This window comes from Pseudorca crassidens, chromosome 20 (assembly GCF_039906515.1).
Source record: "Pseudorca crassidens isolate mPseCra1 chromosome 20, mPseCra1.hap1, whole genome shotgun sequence".
Lineage (NCBI taxonomy): Eukaryota > Metazoa > Chordata > Mammalia > Artiodactyla > Delphinidae > Pseudorca > Pseudorca crassidens.
In genome coordinates this window covers 8,038,362-8,056,522 of record NC_090315.1, presented here as the reverse complement: position 1 = coordinate 8,056,522, position 18,161 = coordinate 8,038,362, and the positions used below count along the sequence as shown (strand labels likewise).

At 49.3% G+C, this 18,161-nt stretch overlaps 1 protein-coding gene across 6 annotated transcripts in view; it reads left to right on the top strand.

Annotated features, from left to right (window-relative positions):
* Window positions 1–18,161, top strand: part of MYH14 (myosin heavy chain 14) — a 91,111-nt gene that overhangs the window by 70,592 nt on the left and 2,358 nt on the right. For all 6 annotated transcript variants that reach the window (XM_067718938.1, XM_067718936.1, XM_067718937.1 and 3 more), the window contains 8 exons: window positions 1,456–1,668; window positions 4,006–4,218; window positions 5,372–5,533; window positions 7,773–7,901; window positions 8,484–8,572; window positions 8,657–8,780; window positions 15,627–15,835; window positions 17,556–17,664. In XM_067718938.1, coding sequence (XP_067575039.1) covers window positions 1,456–1,668; window positions 4,006–4,218; window positions 5,372–5,533; window positions 7,773–7,901; window positions 8,484–8,572; window positions 8,657–8,780; window positions 15,627–15,835; window positions 17,556–17,664 — 1,248 coding nt within the window. The remainder of the gene's footprint in view (window positions 1–1,455; window positions 1,669–4,005; window positions 4,219–5,371; window positions 5,534–7,772; window positions 7,902–8,483; window positions 8,573–8,656; window positions 8,781–15,626; window positions 15,836–17,555; window positions 17,665–18,161) is intronic.

Here is an 18,161-nt window from a genome sequence, read left to right as displayed (position 1 = left end):
TGCTCTCAATTTCATCCAGTGACCTTTTTATTTCAGATATTGTATTTTGAAGTTCTGGCATTTTTCTTTGGTTCTGTGTTACAGTTTCAAATCCCTCCTGCAATAACCCTGCCTCTTCACCCATTGTATCCATCTTGTCCTGAAACTTACTTAACACAGTCAAAGTGCTTGTGTGATAATCCCAGTATCTAGGTCATCTGTGGGTCTGTTTCCATGGACTGATTTTTCTCTTGACTGTGAGTCCCATTCTCTTCCTTTTTTGCATGTCTTGTAGGTTTCATTGTCAATTGCTGTGTCTTAAAAAACAGTGAAGGTTGAAGTACATTTTAAAAATTTATGTATTTTTTTCCTGCCATTACCCCAAGAGGAAGAAAGGAACACCATTTCCTCAGTTGTTTATCTAGAATGAGGGGCTGATCAGTTGACCCATTTAAGAGGTTTTTTTTTTCAACTTAGAATTTCCTTTAACTTTTAAAAATTGAGGTATAGTTGATTTACAGTGTTGTGTTAGTTTCAGGTGTACAGCAAAGTGATTCAGATATATGTGTGTGTGTGTATATATATATGTATATGTGTGTGTGTGTGTGTGTGTGTGTATATATATATATATATATATATATACGCACATATACACATTCTTTTTCAGATAATTTTCCATTTAGGTTATTACAAGATATTGAGTATAGTTCCCTGTGCTGTACAGTAGGTCCTTGTTGGTTAACTATTTTATACATAATAGCATGTATCTGTTAATCCCAAATTCCAAATTTATCCCTCCCCCCTTTTCCCCTTTAGTTACTGTAAGTTTGTTTTCTATGTCTGTGGATCTGCTTCTGTTTTGTAAATAAGTTCATTTGTATCATTTTTTTAGATTCCACATATAAGCAATATCATATGATATTTGTCTTTGTCTGACTTGTTTCACTTAGTGTGATCATCTCTAGGTCCATCCATGTTGCTGCCGGTGGCATTATTTCATTCTTTTTTGTGGCTGAGTAATATTCCATTGTATATATGTACCACCTCTTCTTTATCCATTCATCTGTCGATGGACATTTATGTTGCTTCCACGTCTCGGCTGTTGTGAACAGTGCTGCTATGAACATAGGGTTGCATGGATCTTTTCATATAGTAGTTTTCTCTGGATATGTGCCCAGGAGTGGGATTGCAGGATCATATGGTGACTCTGTTTGTAGTTTTTTAAGGACCCTCCATACTGTTCTCCATAGTGGCTGCACCAGTTTACATTCCCACCAACCGTGTGGTCCATTGAAGAGTTGGGCTGCTTTGGGACATGGTTGCGACTTTAATCCCTCTACCTCCCTCTTGTGTCTCTGCCTCTGTCTGTCTGTCTGTCTGTCTGTCTCTGCCCTTGGCTGCCCTGTCTTCCCCATCCCCCTGTACATTCCTTTCAGCTAACCTGTCTCCCCCACCCCATCTCCCTCACCCCGGAAGCTCCTGGCGGAGGAGAAGGCAGCCGTCCTTCGGGCGGTGGAGGAGCGCGAGCGGGTCGAGGCGGAGGGCCGGGAGCGTGAGGCCCGGGCGCTGTCACTGACGCGGGCGCTGGAGGAGGAGCAGGAGGCGCGGGAGGAGCTGGAGCGGCAGAACCGGGCACTGCGGGCCGAGCTGGAGGCGCTGCTCAGCAGCAAGGATGACGTCGGCAAGAGCGTGAGCAGCCCCCCGTCCGGGGACACACACGTGGCAACACAAGCACCCGTGACGCTGGGGCGCACATACACACGTGTGTGCTTTCCCATACGCAGGGTGAAGGGAACCAGCGTCAAAGCCCCACTTTCACGTACCAGACGTACGTGTTCATGCACACGTGCAGAACGGGAGGAGAATCTTCTGCCAAGCAGACGCGTGCACACAACACACACAGAAAGTAAGGAGAGCCAGTCGTCACCGTGCATGTTCACGGGCACAGAACAGGAGGAGAATCTTCCAGCAAACGTATATGTTCACACACTGAACATGAGAGCTGCTTACAGAACATACGTATTCACCTGTGTGTTCATGGAATGTGAGGCGAATCTTCCATTAAGCACGCTTGCTCGTGTACACACAGAGCATGAGAACCACTCGTCTTGTGTGTATGTGACTCAGAGAGAAAGAAAAAAGAAAATGAAGAAAATTTACCACAACATACAGCCTGAGACGCACTCCACAAACATGCGGATGTGCACGCGCGTGCACACACAACATACACATATATGCACATACACACATATACACGCACCACGTACACACATAGCGCACACACCACACGCACGTTATACACATTGCATACATACATACCACACACACACACACACACACACACACACACACACACACACACACACACTGTGAAGACACCCCGCCTTGCCACCCCCCAACTCCACTGAGCACACACAGGCTCCCCTACGAGGTCTCTATCTTCCCCCAACTCATACATCCCTCCAGGGCCTGTGCAGGGGTCTCCCAGGCCAGTTCCCCATCCCCCCTCACCCAGCCAGTATCCCAGCCTTCCAGGCTTCTGAAAGGTCTGAGACACCCTCCACACCATCCTTTCTTCATGTGCGCAATAAATATATTTGTGGAGCATCTAGCAGAACAGGCCCAGGGCCACAAGCCACCCTGGGTAATGACGGGAGGCACTGATGGAAGGCGTGTTTAGTTGGGTCCCTGGGCAGACACAGTCCCAGCATCCTTCCTTATTGCCAGGGGTGCAATGGCTGAGGGCTTTATTTTCTCCGCATGCTCTGGCATTAATCCAATGGAGCTTTCAGCCAGGCCTGGAAAGAACCTCCATCCCCATGACACACCCTTGGCCTGCAGCCCCAAGGATAGTCCAACTCATGCTCAAACTGCTAAGGCCTGTCCTTTGGGAAAAGTGTTAAGTTATATATAGTGACTCCAAAGGCCTTGGTGGGAAGTAGGATGTTGTTGGGAGAAGTTTGAGTCCTTCAAGTCAACCAAGTTGATTGGCAGGTGCCAAATAAAAGGGGGACCAGTTGGACCCTTCTAAGCACTGAAAGTAGATACTGTCACTGACCAGCATTCTCATGAGGGTAATTAGGCAGGGGTGATAAGCAGATATAGTCCCTGCCCCGTGGAGCACACAGGCCAATGTGGGAGGTGGGTGTTGCCCAAAAAGACACGTAAGCACATAGTAAAGGACCACTGTGACTAGGGCTGAGTCAGAGAGCGACTCAGTGCCAGGAGCATGGGTAACAGGGAGGCCCTGACAGGCCAGGGGATGCCTCTCTGAGGAGGTGACAATTAAGGAAAGGCCGTGGGGGGGTGTCTTTGAGAATTCATAAGCCCAGGTCTGCTTTCACAGGGTATGTGGGGTTTTCATTTACACCTTCCTGAAAGGTCTGTAAAGCCCCATGCTGAGAAAAAAATAGTAGTCGCTAGTGGGTTGGTAATATCCTGGGGAGCCTGGCAGAAACCAACTCTGCTAACTCTGGAGCTACGTGCCTTCAGCACATTTCCACACGGGATTCCTGAAGGTGAAGCCACAACGAAGTGAGCTCACAAACCAATCACAAGACCAGGAATTCCCTGGGCGTCCAGTGGTTAGGACTCTGAGCTTTCACCGTCAGGGCCCCGGTTCAATACCCAGTCGGGGAACTAAGATCACACAAGCTGCGCAGGTCCTGGCCAAAAAAAAAAGATCACAACACCTACGAGGAAATAATCCACCATGAGTGAGAGTCAGCCGACCTCACAAACACTGGAATTGGATTCTCAGGAGCTTCAGAGAATAGAATTACGGTGCATAGGTTATTAATAAAATATGTTCTAGGATGATCCAGAATGAGACACACAGTAAGTAGGTGCTCAGGAAATGTTGAACGTGTGAATGAATGAGCAAACTAGGATGGGCACGTCAACTTGCTGCCTCCCCCTCGTCTGTCAAAGCTTCCCGCCCCTCTAGCCTAGGATAGATCTCGGGTCCTGGCCTCCCCATTCCTCGGTGCCCCAGGTGCCCCAGTGCTAACTCTCCCTCCCCTCCAGGTACACGAGCTGGAGCGAGCCCGCCGGGTGGCCGAACAGGCAGCCAACGACCTGCGGACACAAGTGACGGAGCTGGAGGATGAGCTGACGGCGGCGGAGGATGCCAAGCTGCGCCTGGAAGTGACCGTGCAGGCCCTCAAGGCGCAGCACGAGCGGGACCTGCAGGGCCGAGACGAGGCTGGTGAGGAGAGGCGGCGGCAGCTGGCCAAGCAGGTACAGGCAGGGCGCCCGTCCAGCGGGGGATGCCCTGGTGCTTACAGGCAGCAAGAGAGGCCGGAAGTCTCACCCACCCACCTTCTACTCCGTGTTTCTACCCAAGTCCCTCCTGCTAGCCAGCCAGCCTCCTGTTTCCCAACCCACTCACCCATCATGACCCATGAACCCACACGCACATCCTGTTGACCCATTCAGACACCCTCCATCCGCCAAAACCCTCCACCCAGCTACCACCCGGCCGCCCATACACAGCCTCCCCAGCAACCAGCACTTCTACATAACCAACTCTGCATCTGACTTCCCCTCCATGCACCCAACACCCGCTTCCAATCAACCTCCTGTCCCCAGCCCAGTCACTCCACTATCTAGCCCTCCACACCCACAACCTACCCAGGCACTCATCTACTCATTCATTGACCAGCTCCTCTGCACCCCGCTTCATCCACGACCTTCCTCCCGTATTCATTTACTCCTTCACCTGCTTCCTCATTCATTCCATCTCTTTCTCTCTGTCTCTGCACCATTCATTCATTCAGTATTCATTCAGTGGAGGAATTTCCTGTGGTCTGCAGTGGGCAAGGCTCTCCGCTAGGTGATGTGTGCTGAGCCTGGGAGGGGCGGGTCAGCTCTGAGTGTCAGACCCCTCTGGGGCCATGTGGGCAGCAGACTGGAGCGGGGGAGACTGGAGCTGGGAGGCCCTGAGAGAGATGAAGACGTGATCCAAGGCGGGGGGTTGGAGGTGTCTCTGGGTGTTGTTTTGATCTCGCCTGGCTCCACTGATCCAGCCATGGGCTCATCCAAAACTTAGTCCTGGGGGCACTGGGGAGCCGCAGGAGGGCCATGAGCAGGGGAGGGGCAGTGTCAGCTCTGATTGTAGAAGGACCCTTCTGGAGCCATCGGGAATGGGCTGGCGGGGGAAAGATGGGAGCAGAGAGGAAGCTGGGGCAAGGGGGGAGGGTGAGGCCTGAGCTGGGGCTGTGGGGTTGGAGAGGATGATGGGGTTTGGTGGTGGAGAGAGGCAAGGGGCAGGAGGAACGGGGCTGGAGGCCTGGGCCAGGGCTGGAGGGTAGACATCTATGTCACTAGCACGTAGAGGGAGCCTGGGCCTCCTGTCCCCTGAGCCCGCCCCTCCCGGCCTCCCCTGTCCCAGCTGAGGGATGCAGAGGTGGAACGCGACGAGGAACGCAAGCAGCGTGCTCTGGCCGTGGCCGCCCGCAAGAAGCTGGAGGCCGAGCTGGAGGAGCTGAAGGCCCAGACCGCAGCCAGCGGACAGGGCAAGGAGGAGGCCGTGAAGCAGCTTCGCAAGATGCAGGTAAGGGGTGGAGCTTAAGCTTCAGACCAGGGAGGGCCCCACCTCCCTCCGGCTCCAAAACCAACTGGGGCCCCGCCCTCTCGATCCCAGGAGCTGCACCCAGCGTAGGCAACAGCTTTGTAAACAGCCATGCCCCAAAGGCTCATTGGGTTCTTTTCCTGATTTTACTTCCTTTATTTAAAATGCATAATGTGGAAGTGCAGTTTCCTCATTGTATTTCATTTTTGAAGTGGAAATACCTTAGGGTTCCCCCCCAGCCCCATTATGAAACATACATGGTTGTTTAAAAAGCATTTTTTTGGATGATGATGTGTCAAGGTAGGTTCATCACTGATACCTACCGTCAAGGTAGGTCCCACTCTGGTGGGGAATGTTAATAATGGGGGAGACTGTGCACGTGTGAGGGTAGGGGCTGTGTGGGAAATCTCTGTACCTTCTGCCCAAAACTGCTGGGAACCTAAAACTGCTCTAAAAAGTAAAGTCTATTTTTTTAATATAAATTTATTTATTTATTTGGCTGCATTGGGTCTTAGTTGCTGCACCTGGGCTTTCTCTAGTTGCCGCAAGCGGGGGCTGCTCTTCATTGCGGTACGTGGGCTTCTCATTGCGGTGGCTTCTCTCGTTGGGGAGCATGGGCTCTAGGCACGCGGGCTCAGTAGTTGTGGCACGCGGGCTCTAGAGCACAGGCTCAGTAGTTGTGGCTCATGGGCTTAGTTGTTCCTCAGCATGTGGGATCTTCCCGGACCAGGGCTCGAACCCGTGTGCCCTGCATTGGCAGGCAGATTCTCATCACTGCACCACCAGGGAAGCCTCCATTTTTGTTTTTTTTAAGTATAGACCTGGCCTGTCCAATACAGAGGGTACCAGCCCCATGGGGCTACTGGGCATCTAAAATGTGGCAGGGGAAAAAAAAAAAAGGGAATTCCCTGGCGGTCCAGCGGTTAGAACTCTGCTCTCACTGCTGCGGGCCCAGGTTCCATCTCTGGTTGGGGAACTAAGATCCCACAAGCTACCTGGCGAGGCCAAAAAAAAGGTGGGTGGTCCAGAATCCAAGTTACATGCTAGATTCGGGAGAGCTCACAAAGTAAAACACCTCAGTAGCTTTCACATCGATTACAAATGGGAGCAATAATATTTTGGACACATTAGGCTACACAAAATATAGTACTCAAACTAGTTTTACCTATTTCCTTTTACCTTTTTAACGTAGTTACTAGAAAATGTTAAAGAACGCAGGTCCTTGCAGTGTATTTCTGTTGGGCAGCACTGATGTATGAAGATTCCTCCCAAAAAGTGAAAATTATAAACCATGTCATCACTGAGCAAAAACCCCTACACTGAAAACCTATTATTATCAAGCAGATAATAATGATATCAGTAACAGTGATGGTAGTTATCCTTCTACTACCAGGCCTGCCCGCTGTCCTCACTATATCAACAAGCACTCGCTACACCATTGTAAAGATAGGGTGGGGATTTTTTTTTTTTAACGGCGATGGACATTTCGTTTGTGTTTTATTTTTCTTTATTTTAAGCACCTTTGAGGAGAAAAACCCTTGTACCGGCATCCCTACACACTCAATAATGTGACCAGGTAGCTTGGGACTTTCCTAGCTGTCCAGTGGTTTCGACTCCGCGCTTCCACGGCAGGGGGCGCGGATTCGATCCCTGGTCTAAGAACTAAGATTCCGCGTGCCACCTGGCGCGGCCAATCAATCAATCATCAGTAACGTGGCCAGGTATCAAAGTGGCTAAAAGGGTGAACTCCAGGGCCAGACAGCCTGGGTTCAGGTCCAGTCTCTGCCACTTACCACCCTGAGCACGTTGCTGAACCTCGCTGTGCTTCAGTTTCTCCATCTGTAAATTGGGGAGGAAAATAGTCCCCACCACCTGGAGTTGTGAGGATTAAAGGAGTCAGTGTGTCTGTAGAATAGAGCCTGGCCCAAGGTAAGTGATCGGTGTTTCCCATCCCTATTATTACTGCAGAGCCCAAATATTATCCCCATTTTAGGCTTACTTTAATTTTGATGTGCTCCTTTTTTAAAGAGGCGAGGCCCCCGAGATGGGAAGGGGCTGGCCCAAGGTCACACAGCCAGCGGCCGGGGGCGGGGTGCAGAAGCCCAGGTCCGCAGGGCTCTGCTTGCTCACGGGGAGCCCCCACAGGGCTGATGCGAGGGTAGGGGGCGTCCCCGTGAGTCACGATCAGGCTGGGTCCGCTCACTCGCTAAATTCCTCCCAGGCCCAGATGAAGGAGCTGTGGCGGGAGGTGGAGGAGTCGCGCAGCTCCCGGGAGGAGATCTTTGCCCAGAACCGGGAGAGTGAGAAGCGCCTCAAGGGGCTGGAGGCGGAAGTGCTGCGACTGCAGGAGGTAATGCCAGGATGAGCGGGGCCTTGGGGGAAGGGAGGGGGGCGGGGCCTGGGGGAAGCTTGGGAGCCCAGAGAGGGTCTTGAGGCGCAGCCGCAAGGCCCTCTCTGGGGCGGTGTGGGGCATGGACTAGGGGGAGAATGGAGGCTGGGAGGCTGGGGAGGGAGGATGAAGCCTGAGCCAGGGCTGTGGGACGCAGAGGAGGGACCAGGGCAGAGTAAAAGGGCAGGACAGACAGGGCTATGGGTGGTAAGGAGGCAGAGGAGTCGAGGAGGTCTGGCCCGATGACCGGGGGAAACTGGAGGAGGAACTGGCTTGAAAGGAGATAGTGGGCTCAGTGAGGAGACTATGAGGGTGAGGGGCCTTGAGGGGCAGCAAGAGGTGGACACGGACCAGGGGCTCCGGAGACGGATTTAGGAGACATCTGCCTATGGACTGAAGTTCATTCCAAGGTTATACAGGGGCAGCATGTTGAAGTGCAGTGAAAAAAAGGCCAAGAGACTTGAGGTGTGAGGGGTAGGGAGACCAGTGCCCAGACAGCCTCCCCTCACCACAGCTGACCACCCCCTCTCTCGCTCATCACAGGAACTGGCCGCCTCAGACCGTGCCCGGCGGCAGGCCCAGCAGGAGCGGGACGAAATGGCAGATGAGGTGGCCAACGGCAGCCTTAGCAAGTGAGTGGTCCCTGGTAATGTGGGGCAGGGCGCCCTCCTCTGGCCATCCTGCTCTCTCACCGCCCCCCTGCCCGTTCTCCCTAGGGCTGCCATTCTGGATGAGAAGCGTCAGCTGGAGGGGCGCCTGGGGCAAATGGAAGAGGAGCTGGAGGAGGAGCAGAGCAATGCAGAGCTGCTCAATGACCGCTACCGCAAGCTGCTTCTGCAGGTGAGCACAGCTGGGTCACCACTGCCAGCCTGGGTCCTTGCTGACCTGGGACCATAACACCTTCAGTTCTCTTATTCAACAGACGTAGGAAAAGGGAATATTTGACTTGGGTTTTGAAGGTTGAATAGGAGTTCTCAAGGTGGGGGAGACATTGATGCATTCATTCACTTGTATTTCTGAAGCTTCTCAAAGGCTGGATTCAGGGATAAATTATGTGGAGTCTCTATCCTGCAGAGTTCCCTGGGGAAACAGACAGGGAATTACACCATGACATTACAGAGTGACATGTGTGATAATATAAGTACTGAGGGCCCAGTAGCGAGAGGGAGAGAACTCTCTGCAAGAGAGGCATTTGCAAGAAGGGGCATTTGTCTGGGTTTTAAAGATACATAGGAGCTAGGCAGACAGACAAAAGCATATTTCATTTGTTTATTTATTTATAACTATTTTATGAGGCTTCTGGAGGCCCATATCCTATTCTGGGTGTGCTAGGGACCTAGAGATGGATCATTCCAGGTCTCTGCCCTTAAGGACATCCTAGTCTGATGGAGGAAACAGCCTATCCCAATACCGAAATTCAAATGAAAATGGAGGAAGCACAGGACACTGTGAGAATGTAGAGGAGACTGGATCAGTATCCAGCCTGGATGCTGGGGGCTATCAGGGAAGACTTCCTGATAGAAGTGATTCCTTAAGAGGTCTTGTAGGAAGTTAAGAGTTTGCCGAGCAGACATTAGAGGGGTGAGATTTCCAAAGAGAGACCTACATCATTATTATTTCATACCTTTTAAAAGATACATTTTGAGACCTCTCATGCTGGGGACTCAGAGAGGAGTAAGAACCCAGCTCAGCCCTTGGGGAGCCCCTAGGCCAGTAGGAGAAGCAGTCATACACCATGATGATGCACTCCCATCTTACTCAGAGTAAAATCTCAGTCACCAAAAAGGCCCCACACTCTGGTCCCTGGCTAATTCAGACCTTAGTTATCTCTAACCCTTTTTCCCCTAGTTCACTCTGCTTCAGCCACACCAGCCTCCTCACTATTCCTTGACTATGCCTAGTTTATTACTACCTCAGGGCCTTTGCACTTGCTGTTTCCTCCTCTTGGAAAGCCCTTCTCCCAAACCATCACACATCTCACTCCCTCAAAACCGCCTTCCCTGACCACCCTGTGTGAAACAGCCACCCTCCCTCCCAGAATTTCTCTCCATTCTCTCTGCTTTAATCTCTTCATATCACTTACCACTGCCTGGCATTCTATTATATATTTACTTATTTGTCTGTGGTCCATCTTCCCAACAGAGTGTAAGCACCTTGAGCATAGGGCCTCTGTCTTAGTTTTAGTTCTTAGTTTTTACCTAAAACAGTACTGGGTGCTCATTATAAATGAAATAAATAAGCCAGTATATGCCTAGTGGAGAGCCCGTAGGATACTACAGTCATATAAAGAATGATGTGACTTAGCCCAGCCCGCATCTTTGGCTGTTGGTGAAAAGGAGAACCTTTTAAAAAAAATCAAAATAAAACTTTTTTTTTAAAACCTATTTCCTATTTATTTATTTATTTTTGGCTGCATTGGGTCTTCACTGCTGCGCACGGGTTTTCTCTAGTTGTATCGAGTGGGGGCTACTCTTTGTCGTGGTGTGCGGGCTTCTCATTGCAGTGGCTTCTCTTGTCGTGGAACACGGGCTCTAGGTGCGCAGGCTTCAGTACCTGTGGTGCGCGGGCTCAGTAGTTGTGGCACACGGGCTTAGCTGCTCTGTGGCATGTGGGATCTTCCTGGACCAGGGATCGAACCTGTGTCCCCTGCATTGACAGGCGGATTCTTTTTTTTTTTTTTTTTTTTTTGTGGTACGCGGGCCTCTCACTGTTGTGGCCTCTCCCGTTGCGGAGCACAGGCTCCGGACGTGCAGGTTCAGCGGCCATGGCTCACGGGCCCAGCCGCTCCGCGGCATGTGGGATCTTCCCAGACCGGGGCACGAACCCGCGTCCCCTGCATCGGCAGGCGGACTCTCAACCGCTGCGGCAGAAGTGAAGTCCCCAAAATAAAACTTATAAAAGACACAAAAAGAAATTCATAAGAAAATGGCAAATATTGAAGACAAGCAGAGAAGATCCTACGTATGGATAATAGGAGCCCCCAAAGAAGAAAATCAAAGCAAGGGGTCAGAGCAAATAACAAAAAACCATAATGCAAGAAAACTCCTGAAGCAGAAAAGTTTGTAGCCACTGTGTACCTGAAGATATTGACCCATACTAACTCATACCATGACAGATTCTAATAAAAACCCTTGGACTTATAAGAGAGTGAAAAATTCTTTAGCCATCCAGGAAAAAATAAACAAGTGATATATAAGAAAAAGAAAATTAGATTGTCATCAGATTTTTCACAGCGAGACTTTATGCTGGGAGAAAATGGAGGGATATAGTTACGATACTCAAAGAAAGAAAATGTGAGGCAAGGATTTTATATCAAGCAAGACTTACTTTCTTTTTTCTTTTCATGTGCAGATATTTGGGGTTTTTTTTAATATAGTTGATTTACAATGTTGTGTTAGTTTCAGGTGTACAGCAAAGTGATTCAGTTATATATATGCATATATATTCTTTGTAAGATTATTTTCCATTACAGGATATTGAGTATAGTTCCATGTGCAATACAGTAGGTCCTTGTTGGTTACCTATAAGATATAAGACTTACCTTCATGTATAAAGGACATAAACAAGTTGTCAACGTGCAAGAACTCAGAGACTGTTATTCCCAGGAGCCCTTCCTGAAGAATCTAGGAGAGCAGCAGTCCTCAAAGTGTGGCCCCGAGATCAGCAGTACCAGCCTCACCTGGAAACTTGTTGGAAATGCAAGTTCTGGGGCCCCAACCAAGCGAATGAGGAACGAATGAATGAGGGATGCTGGAGGTGGGGAAACCCAGGAATCTGTGTTTTAACAAGCTCTCCAAGTGGTTCTGAGGCATGAGCAGCCAGAACCACTGCCCTGGAGATCGAGGTTCAGATGATCAGGGTCACTAGAGAGACATCAGCTAAAGAGAGTAACGAGCATACAGTCTGCCCGTAGCTCTACAACTAAGTGAAGGCTGAAAAGGAGTAAGAAGGATAATTGGCTAAATGCTCATTTATTTATAACACAACTATTTTTTAAATGGAGAGAATGGGCAAATATGCAAAAAAAAATTTTATTACTATATTCAGTAATTATATTGATAATAGTAATATTATGTGTATAATGTGGGATAAAGTAAATGATTAAGGATGGGATATTCTAATTCTATCATCTCTACCTGTGTTCATAATCTGAGGATCATCAGCATGTGAGAACCAATATATAGATGTCATGGAGAACAGGCTAAGTTAAAAACAAACAAATAGGGAGTTCCCTGGTGGCCTAGTAGTTAGGATTCTGGGCTTTCACTGCTGTGGCCCGAGTTCAGTCCCTGGTTGGGGAATTAAGATCCCACAGCTGTGTGGCACGGCCAAAACAAAACAAAACAAAAAACACACAAAAACCCTCTAGTCCCAAATTTGACTTGGATGTATTCATGTGAACTTATGGGGTAATTTGTATAGATCCATCCTATCTCTGTCCACCAAAAAAGCCTCTAAACAATAACCAACCCAATAGCAATGAACATCGTGGTCTAGAAATACCATTTCCCCCACTAAAAGAAAATGGGGCTTTTTTTTTTTTTTTTCAGAAGAAAAGGCTCATTCCAGATCTGAATCAGGAAATGAATCAGCGTAGCCTGGACCATCTTGTCGTACCATGCCTTAGTCTGCTCAGGCTGCCATAACAAAATACTATAAACTGGGCGGCTTCAATAAGAGAAATTTATTCCTCACAGTTCTAGAGACGGTGAAGTCCAAGATCACGGTGCCAGTAAGATAGGTTTCATTCTGAGGCCTCTTCTCTTGGCTTATATGTGGCTATCATCTCATCGTGCACTCACTGGCCTCGACTTTTTGTGCATGTGGGGGTAGAGAGAGAGCAAGCTCTCTGGTATCTCCTTACAAGGGCACTAATGCCATCGTAGGGGCCCCACCCTCACATTTCTCATCTAATCCTAATTACCTCCCAAAGGCCCCATCTCCAGGTACCGTCACATGGGGATTAGGGCTTCAACGTATGAATTTGGAGGGGACACAAACATTCAGTCTATAACACACCCTGGTTATCTCAAAAGCACTTAGAAGTCAACCTGGAAAGGCTCCCACTGGCCCCAAATGGAGCAACTTGAGCTTCAACAAGGGTCAGAATCGCACTGCTTTAAATCCATCAAATCTGTTTAAATACACGAGTTCACAATGATATTTTAAAAAATACTAATTAGTCACTGTATTAATTTCCTGAGGCTGCTGTAACATTGCCACAAACTGGGTGGCTTAAAGCAACAATAACTTATTCTCTCACAGTTCTGGAGGCTAGAAGTCCAAAATCAAGGTGTCATCAGATTGCCTCCTTCTGAGGGAGCATCGGTTCCAGGCCTCTCTTCCGGCTGCTGCTGGTTGCCAGCAATCCTTGGCTTGTAGATGCATCAGCCCAATCTCTGCCTCTATCTTCACACGGCCTTCCCTGTGTCTTCTCTATGTGTCTGTGCCTCCTTCTCTACTTGTAAAGACACCAGTCATATTGGATTTTGGGCCCACCCCAATCCAGTATGACCTCATCTTCTTTTAACAAATTACACCTCCAAAGACTGTCTTTCCAAATAAGGTCACGTTCTGAGGTTCCAGATGGGCATGAGTTCTTGGTGGACGACTGTTCAACACGGTAGAGTCACCTTCATAAAATGATATGGAACCATTTCATTACCTTGAAAACTCATAGAGAAAAAGAATTAATTCCCTGGACCGAGCTGCCTATTTGAAGGAAACCGAACAGAGCAGCCTGCTGAATTAGACCGTGAATGTGTAATCAGGAAAATACAGATGCAGAGAAACTCTGTAGGTCAAACAGCCCAGATTCTTCAACAGATAAATTGTAAGGAAATAAAAGGGATGGAGTAGGGAACTGTAGATTAAAAGAGACTTAAAAGTCATATACAAATTTTTAAAAAGATTTTTTTTTTATTTTTTAAATTTTTATTTTTATTTGGCTGCATCAGATCTTAGTTGAGGCATGTAGGATCTTTCGTTGGGGCATGTGGGCTTCTCTCTAGTTGTGGCATGTGGGTTTTCTCTTCTCTAGTTGTGGTGCACAGGCTCCAGGGTGCGTGGGCTCTGTAGTTTGTGGTACGCGGGCTCTCTAGTTGAGGCGCTCGAGCTCAGTAGTTGTGGTGCATGGGCTTAATTGCCCTGCGGCATGCGGGATCTTAGTTCCCCAACGAGGGATCGAACCCATGTCCCCTGCATTGGAAGGCGGATTCTTTACCACTGGACCACCAGGGAAGTCTCTTAAAGCTTTTTTTTGATGTGGACCATTTTTAAAGTCTTTATTGAATTGTTACAATATTGCTTCTGTTTTGTGTTTTGGTTTTTTTGGCTGTGAGGCATGTGGGGTCTTAGCTCCCTGACCAGGGATCGAACCCACACACCCTGCATTGGAAGGTGAAGTCTTAACCACTGGACCACTAGGGAAGTCCATACAAGTTTCTTTTTTTTTTTTTTTTAATGGGCAGGATTCAACTATAGGATCTAGGGATGCATCTTTGAGTAATAAAACTCGAAAAAAGAGCAAGGAAGTGATCACCTCCAAAGTCAGGATGACATACTATTTGGGGGAAAAGGAAGAGGTTGTTATTAGGATGGGTACGTAAAGTTCTGTTTCTTGACCTGGGCAGGGGCAACAATGATGTCTGCCTTTCATAAACCCATTAAGCCATATATTTGATCTGTTTTTTACTTTTTCTATATCACGGTTTTATTTTCCAAAAAAAGGTTTTTTAAAAAAAAAGCATATGCTAATCCCCACGTCGATGTCTTCCTTTGAGGGTGAAATGAAGTAAAGTATGAATCAGACTGGATCTGACTAATTTCTGTGTCCCCGGCATAGGACCTCACTCAGAGTAGGAGCTGAATAAATAAACAGGCACTATTATTAGAGGTATGTTTACACATTCCCAATGTAGTAGCTCCTGTTCATTGAGCCGGCATTTCTCAAAACGGTCCTACATATCATTCGTTTCAAAACCACCTGAGATGCTTGTTGAAAATGCGGATTCGTGGACCCCATTCCAGACCTGCTGAATCAGAATCTCTGGAGCGGGGCGACCCTGCAGTCCACAATTTTTTAACAAGCTCCCCAGATGAGCCTGGTGCGAACAAAAGTGTGATAACCCGGGCTTCCCTGGTGGCGCAGTGGTTGGGAGTCCGCCTGCCGATGCAGGGGACGCGGGTTCGTGCCCCGGTCCGGGAGGATCCCACGTGCCGCGCAGCGGCTGAGCCCGTGAGCCGTGGCTGCTGGGCCTGCGCGTCTGGAGCCTGTGCTCCGCGGCGGGAGAGGTCGCGGCAGTGAGAGGCCCGCGTACCGCACACACACACAAAAAAAAACACAAACAAACAAACAAAACCCTGTGATAACCCTTGGAATAGACTCATTCACAGTCAAAGGTAGAAGTTACAGCGTTTAAACAAGTTTGTGATAATCTTGTGGGCTTACTAAAATAGCAAAAACCTATCTAAAAGGTTAAAACCCAGGGCTGGCACTGCCATTGGCTGATGAGCCAATTGGAGAAAAATACACATTACTATTTGTTGAGTATTTAGTATATACCAGGTTCTGTGCTGTTTATTTAACCATCATCAACTCACTTAGTTGTGGGAGGTGCCTGCATTTACCTCCCACCTTCCCTCTGAGACTCCACCATGACAGTCCCGCCTTTCCCACTGATGCAGGTGGAATCACTGACCACAGAGTTGTCAGCTGAGCGCAGTTTCTCAGCCAAGGCAGAGAGCGGGCGGCAGCAGTTGGAGCGGCAGGTCCAGGAGCTCCGGGGACGCCTGGGTGAGGAAGACGCTGGGGCCCGGGCCCGCCAGAAGATGATCATCGCTGCCCTTGAGTCTAAGCTGGCCCAGGCTGAGGAGCAGCTGGAGCAGGAGAGCAGGTAGGCGGGAGAGGAGGGCACGGCTGGAGGGCAATCCTCACATTCTGGTCAATGAGATGAAGGGGAGCTGTGTTACAAGCACATGGTTTAGAAACATCCAAAAGGCATCATAATATTAATGGTTGATGATTTCCTATGTCATTTAGGATGCTTTGTGCTGCAAGTAACTGCATTCCCACTATATAATTTAAACAGTAATGTAGCAGTTAGCTATAGCTGCATAACAAACCACCTTAAAATTTAAGTGGCTTAAAACAACAATTTTTTATTATTGCTCAAGAGTCTTCGGGTTGGCTGGTAGGTTCTGCTTCTCTGAGCTTGGTGGGCCTCACTCATGCATCTTTGCTCAGCTGAAAGTCAGCTAGATGGATTTGCTGATCTTGGCTGGGCTCTCGTATGTCTCCAGCCTGGCCTGGGACAACTAGGCTAACTTGTCTCTGCTCCAGGTTGGCCCAGGATTGTTCACATGACAAAGTGAAGGTTCCAAGAGTGAGGGCTTCTTGGGGTCTAGATTTGGAACTGGTACAATGTCACTTCTGTCACATCCTGTTACTAAAGCAAGTCATGTAGGGAATCCCCCGGTGGTCCAGTGGTTAGGGCTCCTCCACACTTCCACTGCAGGGGGCATGGGTTTGATCCCTGTTCTGGGAACTAAGATCCTACATGCCGCACATGGCACGGCCAAAAACAAAAGAAAGAAAGAAAGTCATGTGGCTGGCTCAGATTTAAGGGAATGTCCAGTCATGGCTGCCAAGCACTGCCCATTGCTAGGGGCCCCATCACATGGACTTCACCCAGGTGTGGATGAGCAGGGACCGTGGGGATGGGGGAAATTAAGGAGACGGGAGGGAAGAGAGGGAGGTAAGGATGGCCCCAGGTGTCTGACCTGCATATCTAGGTGGATTATGGGGGATTAGGAGGAGGAGCAGATTTGGGAGAAGGCATTGAGCCCAATGCAGGGTGTGCAGGGTCTGGGGATAGCTGAGGCTGGGGGCTGAACCAGGCTGGAGCTCAGGAGACGGATTTAGCAGACAACAGGCTGTTGATGGTTGTAGAAACCTGGGGCACAGCTGAGCTTGTCCAGGGAAAGTGTGTGAGTGAGAAGGGGAGAAGACAACAGAGATGGTTGGAGATGGAGCTTTGGGCTTCCAGACTGTTCCACAGAAAGCTAGAGAAAGAAATTGAGAGAGAATTCCAGGCCAGGTAGAGGGAAGGTCAGGTGGGAGATGATGAGTCCTGAACTGGGGGCTAGGGCTGTGAGGCTGAGGAGGGGACAAGACAGAGTCCAGGGGGCAATGGGACAGGGTTCGGTTACTAACAGGCTGGGGGTGGGGCAAAGGAGAGAGAAGGGGTGAGGACAATGCCTGGTGGTCTGACTTAGGGACTGGTGGTCAGTGGGTCAGTCCCCTGAGAGGAGGAAGACTGGGGGTGGGGTGGTGGGGGAATACAGGTGAATATGAGAGACTGAGTGGGATATGGAAAACTGGTATAGACATGGAGACACTTTAGGACCTTCAGGCATCTTCCTAGAAGCTAAGGACTAGATTCCCTGGTGGGAGCCTGGGTGCCAGTGTCTGGCCTGAGTAGACTGTGGGAGCCAGTTGTGGGTGGAAAAGAGGGCAGAGGCCACTCTGAGAACAGGTAGCCACTGGACGAGGCTTGGGGAACTGAGCCCCAGGTGAGCAGCTCTCCTGATTCTCCCGTTCATACCTCTCCATAGGGAGCGCATCCTCTCTGGCAAGCTGGTGCGCAGGGCTGAGAAGAGGCTTAAAGAGGTGGTGCTCCAGGTGGAGGAGGAGCGGAGGGTGGCTGACCAGCTCCGGGACCAGGTGAGCAGCTGCTGTCATTGAGGTGCAGTGGGAGTGGTGGGGGGACCACTGACAGAGAAGTAGCACATGCCATCTCTAGAGGCAGTGAGTTCCCATCACAAGAGGACGTGTGGGTGCTGGACTGGAGCTGAGTGCAGACACCATCCTGGGGCTTGGTGCGTCAGCAGAGAGGTGGAATCAGTGACTTTGTGATCCATAAATTCTGGAATCCAGGAAAGGCCCTGGTGGGGACCTTAGACAGCCAGGGAGAGGGAAGAAGTTAAACCCTATCCAGAGGCTCGGCCACAGCTAAAATAACAACACCTGCTGTTTACTGAGTGCTTTCTACGAGCCAGGCAATATGCTAAAGACATAACATATAGTACACTTAATTCTTATCCGAACTCTATGAGGTAGGTTAAACTATTATTTTCCCTCTAATTTTGGTGAGAAAACTGAGACAGAAAGGTGAATTAACTTGCTCACAATTATTTATTTAGTAAGAGATAGAGCCAGAG